This window comes from Diachasma alloeum, unplaced genomic scaffold (assembly GCF_001412515.2).
Source record: "Diachasma alloeum isolate Michigan unplaced genomic scaffold, Dall2.0 Dall_scaffold_00349, whole genome shotgun sequence".
Lineage (NCBI taxonomy): Eukaryota > Metazoa > Arthropoda > Insecta > Hymenoptera > Braconidae > Diachasma > Diachasma alloeum.
In genome coordinates, this window is record NW_021680488.1 from 720,483 (window position 1) to 745,796 (window position 25,314).

At 39.8% G+C, this 25,314-nt stretch overlaps 3 protein-coding genes across 8 annotated transcripts in view; 2 read left to right on the top strand and 1 right to left on the bottom strand.

Annotated features, from left to right (window-relative positions):
- LOC107040908 (probable aminoacyl tRNA synthase complex-interacting multifunctional protein 2) lies at positions 1-4,528 on the bottom strand. 4 transcript variants are annotated; one of them, XM_015261182.2, is made up of 4 exons: positions 4,108-4,528; positions 1,985-2,146; positions 1,686-1,893; positions 1-1,064 (listed from the first exon to the last, which is right to left on the bottom strand). In XM_015261182.2, the coding sequence occupies exons 1-4, from the start codon at positions 4,270-4,272 to the stop codon at positions 697-699; spliced, it is 903 nt and encodes a 300-aa protein (XP_015116668.1). In that variant the 5' UTR covers positions 4,273-4,528; the 3' UTR covers positions 1-696. The 4 variants fall into 4 exon arrangements, with proteins under 4 accessions (XP_015116668.1, XP_015116671.1, XP_015116670.1 ...); XM_015261185.2 differs by lacking the exon at positions 4,108-4,528 and adding an exon at positions 3,698-4,099; XM_015261184.2 differs by lacking the exon at positions 4,108-4,528 and adding an exon at positions 2,842-2,925.
- LOC107040907 (nucleosome-remodeling factor subunit NURF301) lies at positions 3,885-20,984 on the top strand. Of its 3 annotated transcripts, none has more exons than XM_015261180.2 (6): positions 3,885-4,015; positions 7,853-12,274; positions 12,805-13,067; positions 15,265-17,966; positions 18,853-18,937; positions 19,656-20,984. In XM_015261180.2, the coding sequence occupies exons 2-6, from the start codon at positions 7,866-7,868 to the stop codon at positions 19,856-19,858; spliced, it is 7,662 nt and encodes a 2,553-aa protein (XP_015116666.1). In that variant the 5' UTR covers positions 3,885-4,015; positions 7,853-7,865; the 3' UTR covers positions 19,859-20,984. The 3 variants fall into 3 exon arrangements, with proteins under 3 accessions (XP_015116666.1, XP_015116665.1, XP_015116667.1); XM_015261179.1 differs by lacking the exon at positions 3,885-4,015 and adding an exon at positions 6,652-6,988; XM_015261181.1 differs by lacking the exon at positions 3,885-4,015 and adding an exon at positions 6,652-6,988 and having other exon boundaries at positions 12,838-13,067.
- Positions 20,985-22,363: 1,379 nt separating this feature from the next.
- LOC107040864 (4-aminobutyrate aminotransferase, mitochondrial-like) overlaps positions 22,364-25,314 on the top strand; it is a 4,871-nt gene continuing 1,920 nt past the window's right edge. The window contains exons 1-3 of the mRNA XM_015261129.1: positions 22,364-22,555; positions 24,019-24,134; positions 24,819-25,269. Coding sequence (XP_015116615.1) covers positions 22,495-22,555; positions 24,019-24,134; positions 24,819-25,269 — 628 coding nt within the window. The 5' untranslated portion in view covers positions 22,364-22,494. The remainder of the gene's footprint in view (positions 22,556-24,018; positions 24,135-24,818; positions 25,270-25,314) is intronic.

Consider the following 25,314-nt stretch of genomic DNA (forward strand, 5'->3'; position numbering starts at 1 on the left):
TAAAAATATCGGAATTTTCGTTCAGACTTTTTCTATGAATTTCTTGTTGTTTTACAAAAAAGAAAAGTTTGAATGGAAATTTTGCTATTTGCAAGAAATTCAACTTCATTTCGAAGTTATATCTCCTTTTTATTTTTCTCAGTCATTTGTTTTAAAGAATGACATAAATTTTCTGAATTATTTTCAGACTTTTTTCAGAGATATTTTTCGCTCTCCAAAAAGGTCCATATTTTTTAGATATGTATCAAAAATTAATTTTGATGCTGAGTTGACATAGAAAAATTTTACTATTTTTTGAAAAATATGTCAAGATCTAATGAGATACCGAAATTTCCATCAAAAACTGTTCTATGATTTCATCACATCAACGCATGACAAACATCTTCCCCAAAAGTAGTTGATAAACAAGAATTTTAGGACCAATATCCTCGGGAGGGTAGGAAAAAGGCTGAATCTACAAATTCCTATTAATAACCCTGAGTGCTAATATCAGGGGTCTCTCACTGCCCACCACGAAACAATTTTTTAGTTTAATTTTTTTTCTATTTATACGTAAAATTAGAAGAAACTACTTATCAATCAATAAGTGAATTTAAGAAATGTTTTCTCTTTTCGTACATGTTATTACCTTTAATAAAAACGATTTATTAAATTTGTATCAAGGTTTATTCGTTAATTATAAAATGAACTATTTGATCAGTTTTTGAAAGTCTTTTCACACTTGTGGAACCAACTAGAGAGACTTGAGGGGAGAGACTTGGGGGATATTTGTTTCAGTGCTGACCAGACAGCTACATCTGTGATTCCAGGAGTTTTGTGGCCTGAGAACCACTTGTCATCGCCAATTTTCTTCTCTAGGAGGACGATAATTGCTAGTTTCTCCTTGAGATTCTCGTTGCAGACTAGCTGATGGGATAAATCCAAAATTCGATCTATTTTCGTAGTTTCGTCAGGAGGAAGGGAATCGTAATTGTCTAGGAGTCTTGCCAGGTATCTGAGGAAATTCACTTCACCTAGGATGCAGTATCCGTGGAGTCCAGAGAGTACTAGTTCTGTATTGTTCACTGGAAAAAAAATTATCAATTATTTTAAGTATGAAAAATGAGCGGGAGATGAAATTATCGTTTTTAATATGAAATATCTTTTCACCAAGTGATGCAATTTGGATTAATTTGGGTTCATTTTGAAGCATGGGAAAAGATCTTGAAAATGAAAAAAAATTGTTGATTTTCACTCTGCCAATCTCGAGTTCTTGAACGTTAAAAGACGCATGTTTTCCGTAATTTTCTCTAATTCATGAAATTTTACTTTTTTCTAATTGTTAATTTATCTCGATAACGATTGGTCCCAGGACAAAATATCAAAATACCTTTTTTGTAGATTGGGGAATTCTCGACAAAAAATCTTTACTGACGTTTTCTCCTAAAACCACTCATTAACGAAATAATTCGCTACTTAACGTGACGTAAAAATGAAAAAAGCGTAATAAGTGACATTTTGATTTTGGTAATTGTCAATGTCAAAGAAATTTTCTGGTACAAGAAAAATTCTATGAAAATATCTCAACAAATCCCTTTTTTATCAAAAGCTACTCATCGAGCTTTTTATGTACAACTGAAAAATGAATTTTTAAAAATTAAAGAAAAACGTGACAATCACAATTTCATTCGCTTTTAGCAAATTACCTTTTTTCCATATAAACGAGATATTGACAACACTCTCTTCGCATCCTCTACTCCTCTCAAACCCTTGAGGAATACTTCCCTTGACACTAGAATGCTGGAAAGGCTCTATTCTGAAGTCTACATCACTCCAGACTTTTCTCAAAGCCAGAACTGAATACGAAGGACTCTCAGGGTTGACATTCAGCACCAGATCTACGTTCACAGGTTCCTAGATAAATAAGTGAATAAATAAATAATTAATGAACCATTAATTGTCAATCGTGAGGTATATGTGCCCAATCAGAACGAAATTCTCTCACCCTTTTGACCCTCTTCAGTCCACAGCTCTCAGCCTTTTTGGAATCCACTGAATTTCCCTTCAAAACATCACAAAGGTTCAGCACCTGCTCCTTCAACTCAGCCAATTGTGTCAGAATTTTCTCCTGTCTGATTTCTAGAACTTTGACTTCTGGCAGTGGACCCTGAAAAATAATTATATTTATTCAAATTCAATCATCCAAACTGAATATCAAATTTTTAATTAAATATGAAACTCGTCTCCAATTGAAATTTCCCACTTCTCAGTTTTCCGTTCAAATTACCAAATTTTCCCTGGAAAATCACATAATTAAAAGAAACATCGGTTTTCCTGGAGGATTAATCATGGAAACCCAACAAGAAACAAAAAATCCATAGATTCTTTGATTTTCGCTGAACCTTTATCAACAATTTCCGTTGAAAATTCTCACCGTAGTAACTCCACATTACTTTAACCCCATTTTCAATTCCAAAGAGACACGACGACGTGACCTCCACTGATTATCATTTCAATTCAAATTCTTATTATTCCTCCCCTCAAAAAACAACAACAACGAAATTTTTGTGCTCATCAGGATAAGGAAAATTTTCAGTGAGGAAGAGAGAGGGGCACCACCACAGATTTTTAGTGTCTCTAATTTTGTAAACAGATTTGAACATTAATCCACGAACAATTAAAATTTTCCACTTCTCATTTTTTCATGCAAATTATCGAGATTCCCCTGGAAAATCACATAATTAACAGAAACATCTGTTTTCCTGGAGGATTAATCATGAAAACTCAACAAAAACTCAAGAACCTATAGATTCTTTGATTTTCGCTGAACCTTTATCAACAATTTCAATTAAAAATTCTCACCATAGTAACTCCACATTACTTTAACCCCATTTTCAATTCCAAAGAGACACGACGACCTGACCTCCACTGATTATCATTTCAATTCAAATTCTTATTATTCCTCCCCTCAAAAAACAACAACAACAAAATTTTTGTGCTCATCAGGATAAGGAAAATTTTCAGTGAGGAAGAGAGAGGGGCATCACCGCAGATTTTTAGTGTCTCTAATTTTGTAAACAGATTTGAACATTAATCCACGAACAATTAAAATTTTCCACTTCTCATTTTTTCATGCAAATTATCGAGATTCCCCTGGAAAATCACATAATTAACAGAAACATCTGTTTTCCTGGAGGATTAATCATAAAAACTCAACAAAAACTCAAGAACCTATAGATTCTTTGATTTTCGCTGAACCTTTATCAACAATTTCAATTAAAAATTCTCACCATAGTAACTCCACATTACTTTAACCCCATTTTCAATTCCAAAGAGACACGACGACCTGACCTCCACTGATTATCATTTCAATTCAAATTCTTATTATTCCTCCCCTCAAAAAACAACAACAACGAAATTCTTTTGCTCATCAGGATGAGGAAAATTTTCAGTGAGGAAGAGAGAGGGGCACCACCACAGATTTTTAGTGTCTCTAATTTTGTAAACAGATTTGAACATTAATCCACGAACAATTAAAATTTTCCACTTCTCATTTTTTCATGCAAATTATCGAGATTCCCCTGGAAAATCAAATAATTAACAGAAACATCTGTTTTCCTGGAGGATTAATCATAAAAACTCAACAAAAACTCAAGAACCTATAGATTCTTCGATTTTCGCTGAACCTTTATCAACAATTTCAATTAAAAATTCTCACCATAGTAACTCCACATTACTTTAACCCCATTTTCAATTCCAAAGAGACACGACGACCTGTCCCCCACAGTTCATCATTCTAATTTACCGTCTCATTCCTCCTCTCAAAAAACAACAACAACCGAATTTTCGTGCTCATCAGGATGAGGAAAATTTTCTGAGGGGAAGAGAGAGAGAGGCACCTCCACACGCATCGATCAAGCCCAACACCCAGAACCATATTCTCTTGGATCGAGTGATTAGTGCCCCTTGAAATTTCGGGATAAGTTCATCGTCAAGAGACGTTTTTTCAACTACAGAAACCATGGCCCTCACTCACGTGAGTTAGCACTTTTATATTAAATCCTGGGGACCTGGGGTCTGTGCAGCTGTGATTGTTACGAGGGAATCAGAATAAAACGGTGGAAAAACCTTTAGAAAGTTGATAACCTGCTCAGTGACATTCGACACGATCCTGCAGTCCTGCCTCGTGTGGCCATTGCGATGAATATTTTTCATTTCGTACATGCATTCACTTGACCGGTCTAGCACATCCTCGTGACGAATTATCGGACGTAAACTGTACATTGTCGTCATCACGACGATTTTTTTTTCGTAATTCGATTTTTGGGGGGGTTGTCCGGGCTTTTTGCAAGGTTTTCGGTTTTTTTTTCACTGATTTTTTCGTCCGGTTCTTCGATTTTCACGGAATTGTCAAGTTTTCACCGACGCCATCTTTATTTGAGGTTTTTTCATTGTTGTTATTATCCCCTCCAGGGGGATTTCATCATGCATTTTGGGGGAGAGATTGAATTTAAAGAGAGAAAATTGAAAATTGTTTATTTTTTTTTAATTAATTTTTTTTTCGATTTTGAAAAGAAAAATGAAAATATTCCAGATATTTTTGGAATTTTGAATGAATTGATCTGATGGGCAAAATGGCCGTTTACTACTCTAGTCAAGTGTAGATTTAAATTTTCATTTGGTATGAAAATTCGGTGGAATTGAAGGAAAAATTATGAAAATTCAGGGAAAAAATTGGTTTTCAATCAATTTTTAGAAAAATGCCGTGATTGTTGTTGTTTTCGATTGTTGTTATTATTGTTTTCTCCAGGGGGATTTCATCATGCGCTTTGGGGGAGAGATTCTGATGGGCAAGATGGCCGCCGACTACTCTAGTCAATTGTTGATTAAATATTCATTTTTTATGAAAATCCCGAGACTTAAAAAATGAATCGTCACCAAAAATATATAAATTCCATCAATTAAAATTCAAATTAATCATTCAAAAAACAATAAATCTCTTTTACACTTTTAAAAAATACTTTGGAACAAACCAAACAACACTCAATTGACACGAATAATGACATCGTCAGGCAACATTCCTCAAAAAACTTCTCTCCCCTGAAATCCCCTAGAAAAAAATGAACTAAGATAAAATCAATCATCATTGAATCCGCATTCGCAAAACATATCCTCCGCGATTAGATTTAGGCGGGAAACAACTCTAATCAATACCTTCGACTCCCGCTGAGCCTCCCCTAGAATTCCCTCCCCAGAACCCGCCAACACCCAAGAATTCCCAAATCCCTTAAAAAAAATAAAAGCTCCTGAAAAACCCCAAAACCCCCGCAAAAAAAATTAATTGAAATAAAATCAATCATCATTTAATCTTTATTCTCAACAAATAAAATTCTCCTCCGCGATATTTGATTTAGGCGGGAAAGAACTCTAATCAATAGCCTCGACTACTGCGCCCCCACCCCTAGAATTCCCTCCCAAGAACCCGCGCAAGCCGCGAAAAATTCTCAAATCCCCCAAAAAAAATAAACCCCCGAAATTTTTTTTTTTATTCTCATTTTCCGTTGACCACCCCTGCCATACCTCCGCGCTATACATGGCGTATTCGCTGTCAAGTGTCAAAAATCTCTCGCAAAAACCCTCGCAAAACCGTATAAAAAAAATAATGATTCCATCTAATTAAAATTCAACAAAAAAAATTCAACTTAAAATTCATTCAAATGAAATCTTTTTCACACTTGCAAAAAAATAATTAAAAACCAAAAAAGCACTCAATTGTCAAAAGTATTAATTCGTCAGGCAACTATTTCTCAAGAAAACTCCCTTTTCTAAAATCTCATAGAAAAAAACAATAAACGAACATAAAATCAATCATATTTAATCCACATTCTCAAAAAATCAAATTCTCCGCGATTTGATTTAGGCGGGAAACAACTCTAATCAATACCCCTGAGTTCCGTTCCCCCACCCCTAGAATTCCCTCCCCAGAACCCGGGCAACCGCTGAAAAATTCTCAAATCCTCTAAAAAAAATAAAACCCCCCGAAAAACCCGAAAACCGCCGAAAAAAATTTTTTCATTCTCATTTTCCGCTGACCACCCCTGCCGTACCTTCGCGCTGTAGATGGCGTATTCGCTGTCAAGTGTGAAAAATCTCTCGTAAAAACCCCCGCAAAACCGTATAAATAATGATTCCATCTAATTAAAATTCAACAAAAAAAAAATCAAATTAAAATTCATTCAAATGAAATCTTTTTCACACTTGCAAAAAAATAATTAAAAACCAAAAAAGCACTCAATTGTCAAAAGTATTAACTCGTCAGGCAACTATTTCTCAAGAAAACTCCCTTTCCTGAAATCTCATAGAAAAAAACAATAAACGAACATAAAATCAATCATATTTAATCCACATTCTCAAAAAATGAAATTTTCCGCGATTTGATTTAGGCGGGAAACAACTCCAATCAATACCCCCGACTCGCGTCCCCCCGCCCCTAGAATTCCCTCCCCAGAACCCGGGCAACCGCGGAAAAATTCTCAAATCCCCTAAAAAAAATAAAACCCCTCGAAAAACCCGAAAACCCCCGAAAAAATTTTTTTCATTCTCATTTTCCGCTGACCACCCCTGCCGTACCTCCGCGCTGCAGATGGCGTATTCCTCGTCAAGTGTGAAAAATCTCTCTCGCAAAACCCCCCCGTAAAACCGCGTCAAGCCCCCAAAAAAAGTCACCCAACCCGCCAGTACCAAGTTCCCCCCCTAGAAACCCCTAAAAATGCGCGTCCCCTCGAAACCCCCGTCGAAAAAGAAAATAATTCACCCGTAAACGCGAAAAAGTGGTGTCCTCTCGCGAGGCTTGACCAGAACTAAGGTTATCCGTGTGTTTCGCGGGCATCGAACGTCGTCAAGCCCCCTAGACCGCCGTGTAGTGACCCTCCCCCCTGAGTGCACCATCGAGAAAGCCCCCGGAAGTGCCGAGTGATCATCAATGCTAAAAAATCTCCAAAACTGAAAGGTTAGAAAATTATTTTCTCATTTTTTCCCTTCTCAAAATTGAGCCCCAGTGTCGCCCCCTGGACACATCGCAGTCGATGGTACGACCCTCGCGATTGGACGCACCCGAGGCCCTGAATATCCCCTAAAGACCCCCCTGAACCCCTCCGCGCGTGAAAAAAATCCAAACCCCCAAAAAACCAGTGAAAAAATCCCGTCTGACCCCGACATTTTCCCCCGAATGCCGAATAAAATCTCGAAAAAAAACCCTGTACATCGTCACTCGAATCAAAATGGCGGAATATCCGGCAGTCGTGGATTGACCAATGGCGTGTCCCCTCTGTTCGCGTATTCCTCACCGAAAAAGCGTACCGCCCTCCCCCAATAGTGCCCCCCTGGCGTCACTGTTGTGTTCCCTCTGATCGAGCCCCCCGAATAATTTTCAACACTCGTCATTGAAAATCACCCCGAGACCCCCGAGCCCCCAAAAACCCCTCGTCAAATAGTCTCAAACAGTTGAAGAGTGATTGTGACCCCACGAGGTGCCTCCCCACCCCCTCCCCGTGAAAAAACCCGGACTAGACCCCATTAAGCCTTAAAAACTGACGAAATCGAGTCTCACCCTCGTTAATTTCAAAAAAACCCCTCCACAAGTCTGCGCACCATGATTTTTCTCATCACGTGACCTTGCAAAAAAAAAATGTTGATGTCTGATTGCAAACATGGATTCATTGTCAATCCAATGGTGTTTATTTACAAACGTTTGTTATCATAAACCACGTGTGAGAACAAGTGACAGAAGATAAAGAGGAAAATTGAAAAAAAAAGTGGAGAGCAATTGTCCCTGGAGGAAAAGTCCTTGATAACGATTTTTTGTGGTTGACAGACCCTAGATCAGGATGACGGGGAGAGGACCCAAGAGGCGGGGGCGACCCCCGAAGTCAGTGGTGATGGAGCGCCCGAAGAAGTTCCAGTACCACCTGATGAAGAAGCCAAAGTACCTTCAGAAGGGTGCTGACACCCCCAGCTCGCAGCCAAGCACCCCAACAGCATCGAGACCAACGTCCCCAGTGGAGTCTGAGGAGAGCAGAAGAAGCACGAGATCAACGAGAAAATCAGTGTCAACAGCAACAAGAGGTGGTAAGTCCCGAAAGGGAGGGCATTCCAGTGCTTATCAGAGACGTGGGTATAATGCAAACGTCGACCTGAGGGACTCTGAGTACCACTATGGATCTGATTTTGGTGATGAGTCGAGTGAGAAGAGTGAGGTTGACGACGATCCCCTCCTCCAGTCTGATCCTGAGAGCTCTGAGTCAGTCGGTGAGCCTGATCCCTCGTCAGACAGCGACTTCTCCCTGTCCAGTTTCAGCAATGGAACCCCCAGAAAGAGTCTCCTGTCCTCTGCAAGGGCTCCCAGTCCTGAGCCCCTGTGGCTGCAGAACAGAGAGCTGCCTCCCCTCGAGATCCCCAAGTCCTCGGAGGACCTCCTCATCGCGAAGGAGCACGTCATGCAGGCTCTCTCCATTTACGAGGTTCTCAGGCACTTCAGGTCGCTCGTGAGACTCTCCTCATTCAGGTTTGAGGACTTCTGCGCTGCCCTCACCTGCGACGACCAGACCAATCTCCTTGCTGAGATCCACATAATGCTGGTGAAGGCTCTGCTGAGGGAGGAGGACTCCCAGCAGACGCACTTCGGCCCCCTGGACCAGAAGGACTCTGTCAACGTCAGTCTCTACTTCGTCGACCCCATGACCTGGGCTGAAACACTGAGGTCTTACGTGGAGAGCGATAAAAACTTTGATCAATCCATTCTCCACATCCTCACCACCACTGAGTACCCCTTCTGTGGGATTGACAACAGGCTGAAGGTCCTTCAGTTCCTCACTGATCAGTTCTTGATCACTAATCCTGTCAGGGAGGATCTCCTGCACGAGGGGAACATGCATTACGACGACCACTGCAGGGTCTGTCACAGACTGGGGGATCTTCTCTGCTGTGAGACATGTCCTGCGGTCTTTCATCTGGAGTGTGTGGAGCCTCCCCTGGTCGACGTGCCCACTGAGGACTGGCAGTGCAGCATCTGCAAGGCGCACAAGGTGTCTGGGGTCGTTGATTGTGTCCCTGATGTCGAGAAGAATGGACTTCTCTGCAGGCAGGAGCATCTGGGCTTCGACAGGCATGGGAGGAAGTACTGGTTTCTGGCGAGAAGACTCTTTATCGAGAGTGAGGATGGAGAGGTCTGGTATTACAGTTCTCCACTGCAGTTTGAAGAGCTGTTGAACAGTCTTGATAAGGACGAGTTTGAAATCGCCTTGTGCAGGGAATTGTCGGACTACAAGGACGAGATCATCAGGCAGATGGAGCTCACAGAGAGCATCACGAATCAGTTCAAGGGGAACAAGAAGTCGTACCTAGAAGTCGAGAATGCGCAGATTCTCAAGATCCAGAGGGAGAGGTTGGAGAGAAAAGAGGATGAGGAGAAAAATCCTGAGGAGGGGGAGAAGAAGGAAGAGGAGAAGATGGAGATAACGTCTGAGGATCAGGGGGAGTCGTCGTTGCAGCAAGAGGGAAAGAAGTCGAATTCTCCGTCTGAAGCTGGTGATGATGATGACGAGGAGAAGGGGAAGAAGGCATCGACGATGATCACTAGGTCGAAAACAGGATCACTGACCCCAAGAACCTTCAGCATGGACGACTTGAAGAAGAAGAATGCTAATGAACTCGAGAAAATCGACAAGATCCTGAAGGACGAGAGGTCTGACAACACCAGGTTGACGAGGCAGAAGGCCCATCAGATCGCCACTGGTACTCATCTCTTCAAGCTTGGGATGGACAATAACTTCAAGTCCTACGTGAATCAGTACAGCACGAATACTGTAGCTTTGAACAAGTCCCAGAGGAATGAGGAGCGAGACAAGAAGCGTCACTTGTCTCACAAGTTCTCGTTGACTCAAGCCTCGGAGTTCAAGTGGGTGGGGAGTTTGACTGGAGCTAGAGCACTGCTTGTCAGTACAATCAGGCAGACGATACTCCAGTTGGAGAGCAACATCCAGGCTCCCTTCATGCACCCAAACTGGCCTTTATTGAGGAAACCCTGGACAACAGCTGTTGGAGCTTGTGTCAATCCTCGTGACTTCGCAAGGGCTCTGATTGTCCTTCAGGCTTGCATCAAGTCCTGTGTCTTTGCTAATGTCTGGCACGATCAGCTGGGACATGTGAAGCTGCAGCGAGTGACTGCTGTGGAGCGTGAGGAGAAAAAACGACTGGATAAAAAGGAGAAGAAGGAGAAGGAGGACGAGGAGGAGAGGAACAGGCTGACCTTCAACTTTGTCAAGTACTCTCTGGGCCTCAAGCACCAAGTCTGGAAGCAGAAGGGGGAGGAGTACAGGGTCCACGGCCAGTGGGGATGGCTGTGGATCTCAGCAAGTCGTAGGAACAGATCGGACATCAAACTGAAGCCCCTGGGGCCCCAGAAGATCATGGTTCAGATCAGGGACCAAGGGGGCATCAAGATCCTGGCTATCGACCCACAGACCTACGACTTCCTTGTGCAAGAGTACTCAGGACCAAAGAAAGAGGTGAAGGAGGAGGACGTCAAGCCTTCCATCAAGGAAGAAGTCGAGGCTGAAGTGAAGGAGGATGACAAGCCCTCGGAGGAATCTAAGGAAGCTAAACCAGACAAGAAGAGCCTGTCCTTCCTAGCGGGCATGAAGATCGAGAAGGTCTTCCCTCCCATCGACAAGTTCGAGGAGATCGATGTCATGAAGGCACTGACCACCCCTGGACGTCTCCACTACCCGAAGATAGCGAAGAAGACGAGAATTGACGACTTCTTGGCGAGAAGAACTCATCTTAAAATTCTTGAGGAACGAAGGCTGTCGCAAACTGAGAAGCTCAAGGACGCCAGTCAAGTCAAGAAGGAAGAGACTGAGGAGGAGGATGACCACGAAGACAACGCATCACCAGGCAATTCGATCCTCAGCATTTTGTCAGGTGAATCCCCCAACAAATCTCTTCACCCATCAGCCAGGGAGATGCTGATGGTCGTCACCAAGAGAATCCAACAGGTGAGGAGTCAGTACGCAGCTGTGGTGAGATTTGGCAAGAACAATCACTGTTACTCTCGTTACTGCAATATGACTGGACAGTCACCTAGGACACCCATCACCCCTCAGAGCCTCATCAGCACGTGCTACTCACCCATTTGCCTGCAAAAAGCTAGACTGAGAAGGGACCTTGTGAATCTTCTGAGGAAAGCCAATGCTTTGAACAACAATCAGACTGTCGTGGAGAATCCAGTGGCTCCACCACCTAAGAAACCTGAGGAGAGCAAGGACGCCATCAGGAGGGATCTGGAGTCAGCTGTGGCTCTGGCCACTCATTGCTCCGAGGAGGTGCCAGCTACAAACGTCAATGTTGCAGAATCACCGAAGGCTAAAAGGGTGAAGATGGAGGTGGAGGCTGATGGGGAGCCTGGCCAGCTCGACATCGAGAAGATTGAGGAGGACAGCAAGCCTGGGAAGGCTGAAGACGTAAAGCCTAGTCTGGGATCGACGACCACCATTGTTAACAAGAGGGGAAGGACTGTTCAACGGTGCACCGTGGCTAAAGAGCTGACTGCTGATGGGACTGAGAGGGTTTACTCCACTGTCAATCCAGAGGGGAAAGTCTATTTGAAGAAAGTGGCGATATCCCTGGCTGATAGGAGGAAGAAGAGGGTGCCTGTCAAGTATCCCTTGTGCTCCACATTCAGCACCAAAAACAACAAGAGAAGCATCTTGCTGCTGCCTGAACATGAGCTCAGGAAGCTCGCCAGGGTGGGGGGAAAGGCTCCTGTTGGGGGCTTTCATCAGATCGCCAAGGCCAACATGTCGGTGTGGCCTTATCCCTGTCCAAGACCACTGTTCAAGACCTGTTGGCTGTACAGAACTGTTGGGCTGAAGTCCTTGGCAGCCGCTGCTCTGCAGCTCAGGGTCCTCTGGGGCTGTCTCAGGTGGGATGACATGGTCGCTAAACCTGCTTCGTCAGATGGAAAACATCAGATCACTACTGATACGGAGATCATGTCACTGGAGATTCTCAAGCATCGACATGTGGGGCAGTTTATGGATAGGACGCAGTATCTCAGGAGGAAGGTGGTGATTCCGTTGGAGTTACCCAAGCAGATCAGGGAGGTCACCAGCATCAGGAGTGGGCTGAGGAAGAGGAAGAGACCGGAGAGCCCTCAGAGCACTGAACCTCAGGTCTCCGAGGAGTGGGTGGATGAGGACAAGCTGGAGTTGTGGGAGATCAAGCAGTATGGGGACAGGTGAGGGGTTTTTATTGCTTTTGGGGGTTTCTGGGTGTCTGGCTTTTGCGAAATTTCAAGTGAAGGTTTAATCGGGGCTTGGCGAATTTAATCTTTAGTTTATTTTGATTTTTAAGGAAGAACATTGCTTATGACAATTTTTTCATTAAAAACTTATCATCAGACTTGAATTTGTGATGGATTCTAATAAATCATAAATTCAAGTCAAAGAACTTTGTAAATATTTTTTGGTCTTGAGGAGATGGAATTCTTTTATAAAGACATTTTTTTATAAACCTTGATTTAGTCTTTAAAAAGTCTTTATTAAAATGTTTCCATCTCCGTCATTTGAAAATATTCATCAAATGTTGAATAAATTTATTTTTAAAACCTTTAACTTCACGTTTTCGCTTCTCATTAATATTTTTCAATCCATGAGATAATGGAAATCTTCTCGTTTTGTCCCTTCACTCCTGCACAATTAACACCACGAAAAACAAAATTAACTAATCCCATTGCTTTTTCGCTGTTTTTCTTGAACCATGATGTAGGTTGGAGAAGGCTAATGCACAGATTATTACTAGGAGCAGATCGGGTGGACCACAGACTGGTTCATTCGCCAACAGGGGATCACTGGCTAGTGCCAGTGAGTCGTTGACCAGCAAAGCAACACCTGATGAGATCAAGGAGAAGATGGAGCAGCAGCTTAGGATACAGAGGGCTGCCCACCAGCAGAAGAGGGTTCTGGAGACTCTCAAGAGCCCCGCTAATGCTTCTACCCAGATTGTCAAAGTCACTACTAATTCTAATCAAGGTTAGTTATTTGAAAAATTACACACTTGGATTTTTGTGAAGGATATTAGAGTTGTAGAAAAGATGTTCATAACAAAATCTTATCTGAATTCACGAAGTGAACAATTTCTGATTTGAAATGATTTTTTGATGAATTTGTAGAGAAACACTAAAATTTGAAACAATTTTAAAAAATATGTTTATTCCTAAGTTTTTATTGGAAATATCTTGACTTTGACAGGGAATACTGAAATTCTTCTTCAAATATTTTTGTTTTCCAGAGAAAAATCATATGGAGATGAAGATTTTTTATACAAATTCCTGTATTTTCACTGATTTTTCAAATTTGTCTAGAAATAGAATCGAGATTTTTACTGATATCTTTGATTCCAAGGCCGCTGCAATATTTTGCTATCGTTCGTAGATTCAGAGATATTTAGCAAAAATTTATCTTGAAGTTGAGGAAAAGATTTAATTTCACTTCGAGATTATATATATTTTTTTTTACAAAAATCGCGAAATTTGAATGGAGTAATAAAATTATTATTGAAGACTTTTTGATGAAATTTCTTTAAATTCTTAGAATTCGTCTTCATTATTAGAATTCCCATAAAAAATTTTGTCTCAAAATTTTCACTTGTCAAACTCAGAGCAGCAGAAATTTTTCATTTTTTAATTAGAATCAGTATTTAAAAACTGAAATTCACGTCATGATTTTTTTAAAATAAAAATCGTGAAATTTGAGAAATAATAAAATTTTTCTCCAAGATGTTTTTCTGAAGAAAACTATTACATTTTTTAGAATCCTAATCTCATAATTCTTATACCAATGTGGGTAATTCCCTTGATAAAAAAAATATGTTTCATCATTCCGGCCTTGAGGCAGCGTTTCACGGACACTACGCAAACTCATATACGCCGGAAATTTTTTTTCGGCCTAATGACGAAATATACTATCACAAAAACTCATCTCAAACTCAAAAACTCAAAAATTTTCAAAAATTGGAATCGATATTTTTGTTAAATATTTCTGAATCCAAGACAGATACAAAAATTTTGCAATCTTTCATAGATTCACAGATATTTTGCAAAAACTCATCTAGAAGTTGACGAAATGAATTCTTCACGATAAAAATCATGAAAATTGAGAGGAATACAAAATTTTTCTTGTAGCCCTTTCTCTGGAGAAAATTCACAGAACTGATTTATTATTATAATTCTAATCATAAAATTTTCCAATTAATTTGGGTATATCCTTGAATTTCCGGATAGTCAACATAAACTCATCTTAAAATTGACAACAATAAGTGAATATCACTCTGGCATGTTTTTTTCAACAAAAATCATGAACTTTAAAGGAATAACACAATTTTTCTTAAAGATCTTTTTCCAGAGAGAAAAAAATTCTTAGAATCCTAATCTCACAATTCTTCTCCAAATTTGTATATTTCCCTTGGGTTCAAGAAAACTTTACAACACATCACGAAATCAATTCTCTAAAATTATTTTTATTGAATATATTCGAGTATATTTGACATAAACCTGAAAGTCTCGCCCTTCAAAAAAAATTAAGGATAATCGGGCGAGGAGTAGGACATTCAAAAAATAATTTTCACAACAAAAATAATTTTCAATGCTGCTGCTTATACATGAGGTTAAATGAGTCATTGATAATTTCAGTATTTTTTATGTTATCGATGGTACATTTAACCTCATGTATAAGCAGCAACTTTGACCCCTCACGGACGGGGCCCTTCTGTTACCAAGCGTAGTGTGTGCTCAATACGACTCGAATTCGATTATTTCTAATGAATGGAAAATTATGAAACCGGTATCTAATTGAAACCACAGTATTCCGGTTTCCAAGTTTGTCTGTCTGACCAAATTATTCTCCATAGATGTAAAATTAATCAATTTTGAAAACACGCGTACGTGAGGGGTTAAAAATAATTTTTGTTGCCCTGCTTCCGGGATTTCTCAAATTTTGTAAAAACCGTCTATAATGTATTCAACAATGTGTGAAAAAATCTTCCTAAAATTGGCTGCATTTTTTAAATATCCTACTCATCGCCCAATTATCCTAAACACTTTTGTTCACATCCACAGTTGACAAATTCCCCTGTGATTCCAGCCAAAGTTAGAGAAGACGAACAAAATTCCCCAACGGTTCACTCAATAATTCCCCACCCTCAAACTCACATTACCTCTTAAAATTGCAGATGGTACCGTGAAGCTGGTCTCCAAAGTGGCGATTCCAGCGACCCCCACAAACCCCCAGAAATCCCAGCTGACCTCCCTCCTGACAACCCCCACCCAGAGCAAAACAATAATCGGCACCCGTCGAATCTACATGACAAAATCAGCAGACGGTACTACCCGAGTGGTCTCCGGCCCCACAAGCATCCTCCCAAAGACTCCAAGCACACCCTCGACCCCCACGCCCCAATCCCTGATAAAAGGCAGCCCCCAGACCCCCCAGCAGCCCCAACGAGTGCAAATTCTTCGAGGGCCAGACGGTAAACTCCAGGTTCGAGGTCTAATGCCAGGTCAACAACTGGTCCAGATGCCTGATGGTAAACTCCACGTCCTGAACACCACCCAGAGTCCCGCCACCACTGCCTCCAGCAACTCCAATCCCCAGATAACGAAGACAGTGACAACAGTGATAAAAGCCCCAACTATAAAAGCAACCCCAGTAAAAGTTGCTGCATCAACACCTCAGGGCTCTCGTCTGAAAGCAACCCCATTGACAGTGGTCTCCAACACTGGAGGTGTCATAACAACCCCCAAGAGCACCCTCGTGGTGGCCAACCCCAACCAAGTGCCGGTGTCAGGCCAAGTGATCGTCAACAATCCAAACTTGTTGCAGCAATTGGCGAGTGGCAAAGCCCAGATAGTATCAATCAATGGCCAACACGTGGTGATAAGAAACACCCCAACAGGAAACCAGATAGTCCACCTGAATTCACCGAACTCCACGATAATTCAGGTTGAAAATATGGCCCCCAAAGTGGTGACAGCTGTGACGAATCCCAATACTCCAGTGACTCCAAGTACTCCAGCACCCACGAGTACACCAGCACCTCCAAGTGCTCCAGCTGCTGTCCCTCAGACAGCACCAGTGGCAACACCTCCAGTAGCAGAGGAAACTCCAGCGACACCAGCAACCCCAACAACACCACCAACTCCAGCAGCTGCACCAGCCCCGGCAGCAGCAACAACAACAACAACAGCAACTCCAGCTGCAGCAGCCCCACCAGCAGGAAGTGTTGAAGCTTCTCTGCTAGCTGGTCAGCCCCCAGGAACAATAATAAAATGTGTGACAGCCCAGTTGATACGGACGAATCAAGGCCCCAGAATTGTTCTCCAAGGGCTCCAGGGCACCGAGTTGAGTCCTGCCCAGACAGCAATGGTCCAGCAGCAGATAAAGCAACAACTGATGAAAGCACAGGCAACCTCTGGTAAACAGGGTGTCCTGGGGCCAATGAAGATTTATCTGGCTATGCAGCCAGTGTCCTCTCAATCCTCCACCCCACAGACACCCGCCAAGCCCCCAGTACCAGCTCCAGGGGTGAAAAATCAGGCTCCAACACCTGTTAAACCAGTTGTAGCCAAGGAAAACATTCCAGAAACACCAAAACAGACCCAGCAGCCGGAGAAACCCAAAGTTGTTGTACAACCGGTCTCGAAAACCCTTGATCAAGAGGACCAGAAGGGTCTCCATACCCTGGCCAATGGTCAACAGCCATCACAAACCCCAAAGGACCCTTTAGGCCAGAACAAATTCATCCTGACACCTGACTACATTCAACAGACGATAAAAAATGCACTGAAACAGGAGAACCTGAATCCTGAGATCGAGGAGAAGCTCCTCCAGCTGCAGAGGTACCAGGAGAAGCAGATGAAGGTGGATTCCGTTCCTAATAGTCAAGCCCAGACACCAGCAACTCCAATATCTAGGGCACCATCCAGAAAACGTCCAGCAACGATCAATCCAGTCTCTCAGAAAGATTCTCCAGCGATCAACGACAAAGATTCCAATCTTCAAGATCCTCGAAAGAAGATAGTAATAAAGCAGGAGCCCAAGGAGGTGAAGGAGATCAAGGAGAGCCCCACGAAGATCCCGAAGATTGAGGATGAGACATCCAAGAGGTCCATCAAAATCAAGGAGAGTCAGGAGGCCAGGAGGCAGCAGCAGGTGCACTCTAGGATGCAGGTGTTGTTGTTCAGGCACAAGGAGCTTTTGAAGAAGGATATACTGAAGAAGAGGGCGTTGTTGGAGAAGGAATTGCAGATAGACATTCAGAAGGATCTCTCTGCTGAGTTGACTAGCAGAACCAAGGCTGAGAGGCATAAACAGGATGAGGTGAAGGTCGGGGGGAAGAGGAAGGCTGTGGGCCAGTCTCCGGGGCAAATGAGCCCCTCCGGCAAAGGGAATAAAGCGAAGAAGCACAGGTCCTCGGGCAGTGCAACTACACCTCCTGGGGGCCCTTCTGCTGGACGAGTGAAGAAGCAGAAGCTCTATTGTCTCTGCAGAACTCCTTATGACGAGACCAAGTTCTACGTTGGCTGCGATCTGTGTAATAATTGGTTTCATGGAGAGTGCGTGGGCATCACTGAGGAGATGAGCAAGAGCCTCTCTGAATTTGTTTGCACTGAGTGCAGACATGCCAGGGATACGCAGGAACTCTATTGCTTGTGCAAACAGCCTTATGATGAATCTCAGTTTTATATCTGCTGTGACAAGTGTCAGGACTGGTTTCATGGCAGGTGTGTTGGGATTCTACAGTCTGAGGCCGATAATATTGATGAGTATGTGTGTCCCAACTGCCAGAGAAATTCGTCGGTTAATTTTGCTAATATGAAGAATCTTAGTGCGAAGGATCTGGATTTACTGAAGAAACTTATTAAACATATCCAGGTGAGGAGAGTTTATTTTATTTTCTCGGGGAGGGGGGGGGGGATTATTATTTGGGAATTTCGTGAATCGTGGGGCCTTGAAGGTTTTTTAGTGGAAGTCAAAAATACATTTTTTTTAAATGGGAATTGCAATGTTTTTGAGGAGTTTCTAAATTAAATATTGAATTTTTTACCGCTTAAATGTTTTGGATTTCTTTTTCAGTGAAAAGTGATTTTGTTTTGTGAGATTTTTATTCGTGGATTGTTTTATTTTGCAATATTGAATTTTTACTCAACTGGATGTATTTTCTACTGGGATATTAATAAAATTACTGGAATATTCCCGAATTTTCAGCAGATGTTTCCCTCCTGGGGGAAAAATACCTGTTGAGAAGTATTTAGCAATTCGATGGTGATAAACCAAAAACTCTAGACGGAATTGCGGAATTTTGCATGAAATTTCAATAGTTTTGGTAAACTATCACTCGAAATATTCGATTTTTTAAATTGGTAAAATGTGTTGGAGTGTTTATTTCTAAAAATTATGACATTTAGGATATGAATGAATGTTTTCATGACTTTTTTACCTAAAATCATTGCAATAAAATCATCACAATCGACTCATTACAACTCAATGTATTTTTCACTAGGATTTTAGTAAAAATTCTTGATATGTTCCTTAATTCCGAACAGATTATTTATCCTTAGAGGCATTTCTTGAGTCAATTTTCTGTTTCGTTAATTGTTCATCATTTCGGTAATAAGTTGTTCTAGGAGGAAATTTCCAAGTGATTTTTGTGTGAATTTTTGAAATTACAAGAAAAAATCGTATTTAGTTTTTATTAATTTCTATTCAGTTCCTCTATTTCTTTCTTTCATTAATTTCTTGTGTTTTGGGATTGTTGTAGGCTCACAAGAGTGCTTGGCCTTTTATGGAGCCCGTCGATCCTAATGAGGCCCCTGATTATTACAAAGTCATCAAAGAGCCAATGGGTAAGCATTATAAAGTTGAAAATTTTCATCGAGTGAATTTTACAAAATTTCATCATGTGGAAAATTCACAATTTGATGTATAAATTTATGGAAACTTAAAATTACAGTTTAATTGATATTAATTAATGAGTCAAAGTAATTCATTCATTCATTCGTCAATCAATTGGAATTATTTTACCAATTAATTAATCAATTAAAGCTAATTTTCATTTCATATAAATTAATAGGAATTGAAAATTGAGCATTTTTTAGCACTGAATATTGAAGTTTTGATTTAAAATTCACATAAGTTTGGAAATTCTGGTTTATCTGCTGCTGAAAAATTCTACATTCTTTTGAATTTTCATTGAAATTGAAAATTTTTATTATTTTCCAACCAAAGATTGGCAAAATCATAATGTAGGATTACCATTTTTCCATTGCATAAAAAATTAGTTGATTAGTATTACGAAATTGTTTAAATTATCATTAACTTAATCATCAATCTAATTTTTCCGATAATCAATTGATTAGTCGAAAAATCTAATTCACAAATTTACAATTAATTGTTCAACAATAATTTACAACTAAAACTATTTTCAAAGTTCAACAAAAATTATTGACCTATAGTTATTATTTAATGTAAACTAAATTAATGAAGTTGACTAATTACCTTAATCCTAAGCTAAACTAGTGATTTTTGTCGACTTCTTTTTCTAACAAATCTATCACCTTTCAGATCTCCAAACAATTGAGCTCCGAATAAACGACCGTTCCTACAAGAAACTCAGTGAATTCATCGGCGACATGACAAAAATATTCGACAACTGTCGCTACTACAACCCCAAGGAGTCCCCATTTTTCAAGTGTGCTGAATCCTTAGAAACCTACTTCGTCCACAAGATTAAGAGTCTTAGGGAGAAGTTTTCCGAGAGCAAATGATTCGCCAGGCACTAGTGAAACAGAACTCAGTGTTTTTACCCCCCCCCCCGCAAAACCCATTTTTTTATTTATTAAAAGGACGAAATAACGAATTGAGTCGACTGGAACGAACTTTGCGAGGTAATTGCGAGGCTTACAATTAAGTCAATGTTACTCCCCTGAACATTTTTTTTTTAAATTGTAATAACGTGTGAAGAATTTACACTTTAATAGTTTACTGAGGGATGAATTTAGGTATACGCATAATAAATTGTACAAATTTGTTTATTATGCTTAACGAGTAATGACTTAAGTTGTTTTAATCACTATAAATTTTCTATGAAAGTGTTTATAAAACGATACATACGATGTTTAGGGTAAGATAATTGAAGCAGAGTGTCAAAAAGCATTGATGAAAAATCACCATTAGCATTGTAAATAATTGCAGATGAATGATAAATGCCGATTTATCCATTGAAATGTGACATTTTTATGACAATTCGATAATCGAAGATGGTCTGATTCTCATTAACTCCACTGAATAATCAGCTCATTGAGCATTACTTGTTAATTTTTTTTTTTCGTTATTAATAATTATTTCTTCATTAAATTGCTTAACGAGAGGGAAAAGAAAAAAACAGATGTAAATTTTTATGCCAGGGTAAACAAAAAGCGAATGATTGTACAGTATTTTTAATTCAAATTGCTCGATGTAATTCTGGTGATGAGATAATGATGGAGAATATCGGTGTGACCATTACATTTAGAATTAATTTCATTAACATTATTTTTCACAAGTTGAACGTTTAAATTGTAATATTAACGTGTGTAAGCACTATTTTCTGCTCCTTATTTTTATTATGATAATAAAGAAATAATTGTAGCTTTCATTGCAAGTAGGTGGACGAGTTGAATTTATCACGGATTAATTTTTAAGGATAATTAGGATAAGGTTAACAATAAATAGGTGATAATTGAGGGAGGAGGTAGGGCCAGTCGCTTAGCCACTGGGGAGTATCGTTTTTCGTTGGGTTTTGAGTATCGACAACTTTTTATTTTGTCAAGAAAAAAAATACAAAATTTTGAGGAAAAAAATCATGTAATTGAGGAGGTACGCAAGAATAAAGAGTTTAAGTGATTAAAAATATGTTCGTGGGTGTTTTTGATGGCTTCAGGTGGTGATGGGGATTATTTGGTTGCATGAGTGCATTAAATTCTGTATTGTTTAGATTCTGTAATTTATTGTTGAGGAAAATTTTTGTTGAAAATCTTTTGGATGTTTTGGTGCTTTTGAAGGGACTTACGCGATTGAGAGGTAATTGCGCGGAGGTAGGGAAATGGTTGAATGTGAATTGCTTTTGACGTTTCCGGCCCTTATTCTGACCCTCATGAACCCTGAAAATTTTTGCATTAGCTGAAATTACGATTTTATTATATAGGGGAGGGTAGGGTAAAATGGACATTTTAGACTTTTTTAAAATTATTCATAACTCAGAAACAAATCAGTAGTGAAGCGGTAAACCGAGTTAAGTCGATATTGACTATTAGCTAGTTTTTGCTGAATATCTCGGAATCTAAGAGAGATAGCAAAATTTTTCTCATGACTTTTTTTATAACGCTCTATTGGCTCTACAAAAAAGGTCATGACAAAAATCTTTCTATCTCTTTTAGATTCCGAGATATTCGTCAAAAACTAGCCAATAGTAAAAATCGAATTAACCCGGTTTACCGCTTCGCTACTGAAATGTATCAATAGAGCTCAGTTTAGGCTCAACACGAAGGGAAAGAATTGTTCTTTGTATTGAAAAAAAATGATTAAATTTCATCAACATTTTAACCCGTCACTAATATTTAAAAAAAAATCAAAAGTGTCCATTTTACCCCAACCTCACCTAGAGAGATTTCTTCATACCTCTTTAGGAGAGAATTTTGTGATCCATAAAGAAGGTTTTTTGATATTTTCTCTTAAAACAATAATTCATGAAGTGGAGAAAAATGAAGAGTTTAAGTGATTAAAATTATTGTTCCTGGGTGTTTTTGATGGCTTCAGGTGGTGATGGAGATTATTTGTAATTTTCTATTTGTAATTGAAATTCTGTTTCAGATGTCGATGATTGATTCTGTATTGGGAAGGAATCCGAATGGATATCCGTATGTGTAAAGGGTCAGACTGGAAACCCAAGGGTCGTAGGTTCAAGCCCAACCTCCGGCAATTTTTCTCATCTCAAGATCTTCAATTTCCTACTGTGGCTGGAAAATTCAAAATTACCACCAGATTGGTTTCATAAAAAATTTATCATCTAGCAGTTATTGACAAAAATATTCTCCCCATCCTAAAAGCCCTTCGAAATTATCTCATTCCACCCCTCCCTCCATAAATCCGACTGCACCCCAAACTCCTTACAATTCTCCTCTTCCCCGGATCATCATTTCGAATGAATGACCTCGCACTAGGTTCGAGTGTGCGCACTGGTATCCGTATCAAGACCGGTTTTGACACTACCTCATAATAGTCGAATAGTCGTACTTCTGCTCTGCACCAGGCCCGTGCGTGCGCCTGTCAATCAAGGAGTAAACATTAAAAAATCGGTGGCATTTAATTACAAATATTGAACTAGTTCCTTGAAGCTGTCACTCTGCCTTTCACATCCCTGAGGATGTTGACGAAGGGTTGCAGCCTCTCTCGAGGTCGATCAATCCTCCCTGGATTATTCCAAGGTACGGAAAATTATCAATACTTCATTCCTATCCGGGCTATATTCCTCCAAAAAAGATTATTCCAAAATGTTCTTTTTAAAAAATTTCCCCTTGACTTACGTTTTCCAAAATTTCTTCCCGAAATTCTTTGTGTTAAGTTCCTGAAATATTGTATTGAAAAATATTTCAGATCATTAATTTCCGAAATTATAGTTGAAGATTTTTGTTAACAGTAAAAAAACAGGTGAATAAGAAGAAATTTTGAGGGCGAAATTCAAAGAAAACATCTCTTCAGAAGAAATTAACTCACATTCTCTCGATACCCCAGAAAAACGTCGATAAACATTCTTATTTCATCCTTTTAATTATTATCAATACTTCTTTCCTATCCCGGCTATACTCCTCCGAAAAAAAAATTCTCAATAAATATTTTAGATATAAAAAATATAATAGAAAATATGATATAAAAAATATTTTAGATCATTAATTTCCGAAATTATAGTTGAAGATTTTTGTTAACAGTAAAAAACAGGTGAATAAGAAGAAATTTTGAGGGCGAAATTCAAAGAAAACATCTCTTCAGAAGAAATTAACTCGCATTCTCTCGATAACCCAGAAAGGCTTCGATAAACATTCTTATTTCATCCTTTTAAATATTATCAATACTTCTTTCCTATCCCGGCTAGATTCCTCCGAAAAAAAAATTCTCAATTTTTTTTTCATAAAATTTCCACTTCAATTCTTATTTTAAAAAATTCTTCCCGAAACTTGTCATCAAAAACAATGGTCAATAAAAGGCAAGTAATTTTTCCCTTTCTTTAATTCCTGAAATACTCTACCTAAAAATATTCCAAAGTATTCATTTCCAAAATTGTAGTCCAACATTTTTGTGATGCCGGCCTCAAAAGTGCACTTTTCGAAACGGTTTAGTGTGCGTAAAGTGGTTGTTTTCCGCACCGCGTGCGCAGTTTACTTTACGCATGCTCTTGAACTTTACGCACTCGTGCACAAAAACAATCACATTGCCCCCACTACCGTTCCGACCGATGACCTCGGCAGGTACCACAAAAAATAGGATTTGTTACACGTACGTGTGAAAAAGTGGAACTTTACGCCCTAGTAACACGACATACTATTTTTTAACGATGAGAAAAAAATGGATGAATAAGAAGAAACTGAACAAACATTTTGAGGAGGAATGAACTTACACGTGCGTTCTCCTGATACGCCAGAAAAGCTTCGATAAACAATTACGCTTATCTTATCTATTACGAAATTGATAATGAACACATCCATCCAGTTAAAAATAATCCAAGTTCATTGGATCCAGTGGCAGAAGGCCACTTAGCTTTAAGTGATATTAATCAAACTAAATCGATGGAGCTCGTGGGGATTTACGCAGGGAGACGTGGCCTGATATCGCTATGAAAACGCACGTCTCTTCACTCAATTTTATTGACATTTTGCATTATGAAATGTTCAAGGTAAAAGCCATCCGAGATGCCTGACGACGGCTGCAGAGCCGAAGGCTCCGAAGGTCAAGACTGAGATACCTGGACCTCAATCGAGAGAGTTGTTGCAGGAACTTAATAAATATCAGGTGGGATTATTATTATTTTCAGCTTGAACATGACTTATGAAATTTTGATGATGAAACATCAAATTTAAGGGGGATAAGTAATATTTTTTTAATGTTTACCAGAGTTTTTATGTAAACTATAATAATTGGCCCTCAGTTTGACCTTTATATTTTGACCCTTACTCTGACCCTTAGATTTTGACTCTTACTTTTGGACCGTTAAATTTTGATGCTTAATTTTGACCCTTCTATTTTGACCTTTACGTTATTACCCTCAGATTTTGAAGTTTAGATTTTGACCTTTACATTTTGATTCTTATATGTTGACCTTTATATTTTGACTTACACATTTTGGAGTGGAGTTGCGACATTTCTCTACGTTTTTCTCTGGAGCGTTTAGACATCTTTCGTATGAAAACAAAAATTTATGTAAAAATTTATGTATAGAAATAATTCGTATAGAAATATCCGAATATCATATACGGAAATCCTATAGAATTTCTATACGCAATCCGTACAGAAAATTTCTACACGATTTTTTCATACGTGTGGTAGTGATCAACGGACAAATTGTCCTCATTGCTGTCATATTTCATAAACTCAATCAACAAAAATCGAATTATCTCCAGTTGCGCCACTCCACCTCTCAATTTCCACATCTTGTTTTTCCACTTCCTTATTTAAATAAGTCAACACACGTTGCAGCAAGCCGCAACGGTTCAATTGTTCGCTGACTACGACAAATCATCAGGGAATTACATAGTCGATGTGGATGGTAACACATTGCTGGATGTCTACATGCAAATATCCTCAATGCCCCTGGGGTACAACCACCCGGCGATGCTGGAGGCCCTCTCCGATCCCCACAACCAGAGGTCGATCGTCAACAGGCCCGCCCTGGGGGTCTTCCCCGGTGGGGACTGGCCAAAGAAACTGAAAAGTATTCTACTGAGGCCTGGGGTAGTGCCCCCGGGCCTTACGCACATCACGACGATGATGTGCGGCTCGTGTTCAAATGAAAATGCATTTAAAAATATCTTCCTGTGGTATGCGAACAAGAAGAGACATAGTCAGCCGTTCACTAAAGAGGAAATGGAAAGCTGTATGATCAATCAGAGTCCTGGCTCGCCGCGATATTCCATTCTGTCGTTCAAAGGTATTGTTGGGGGTTGGATGAATGGGGGGGGGGGGGAATTGAAAT

Excerpts from the sequence above, each read along its gene's own strand:
- LOC107040908 (XM_015261182.2), bottom strand. The coding sequence starts at position 4,272 with ATGACGACAATGTACAGTTTACGTCCGATAATTCGTCACGAGGATGTG. Across the intron at positions 1,894-1,984 it reads GACTGAAGAGGGTCAAAAGG|GAACCTGTGAACGTAGATCT; the intron begins GTGAGAGAATTT and ends TTATTTATCTAG. Across the intron at positions 1,065-1,685 it reads CTCGTTTATATGGAAAAAAG|TGAACAATACAGAACTAGTA; the intron begins GTAATTTGCTAA and ends TTTTTTTTCCAG.
- LOC107040907 (XM_015261180.2), top strand. The coding sequence starts at position 7,866 with ATGACGGGGAGAGGACCCAAGAGGCGGGGGCGACCCCCGAAGTCAGTG. Across the intron at positions 13,068-15,264 it reads CACTACTAATTCTAATCAAG|ATGGTACCGTGAAGCTGGTC; the intron begins GTTAGTTATTTG and ends TTAAAATTGCAG. Across the intron at positions 18,938-19,655 it reads AGTCATCAAAGAGCCAATGG|ATCTCCAAACAATTGAGCTC; the intron begins GTAAGCATTATA and ends ATCACCTTTCAG.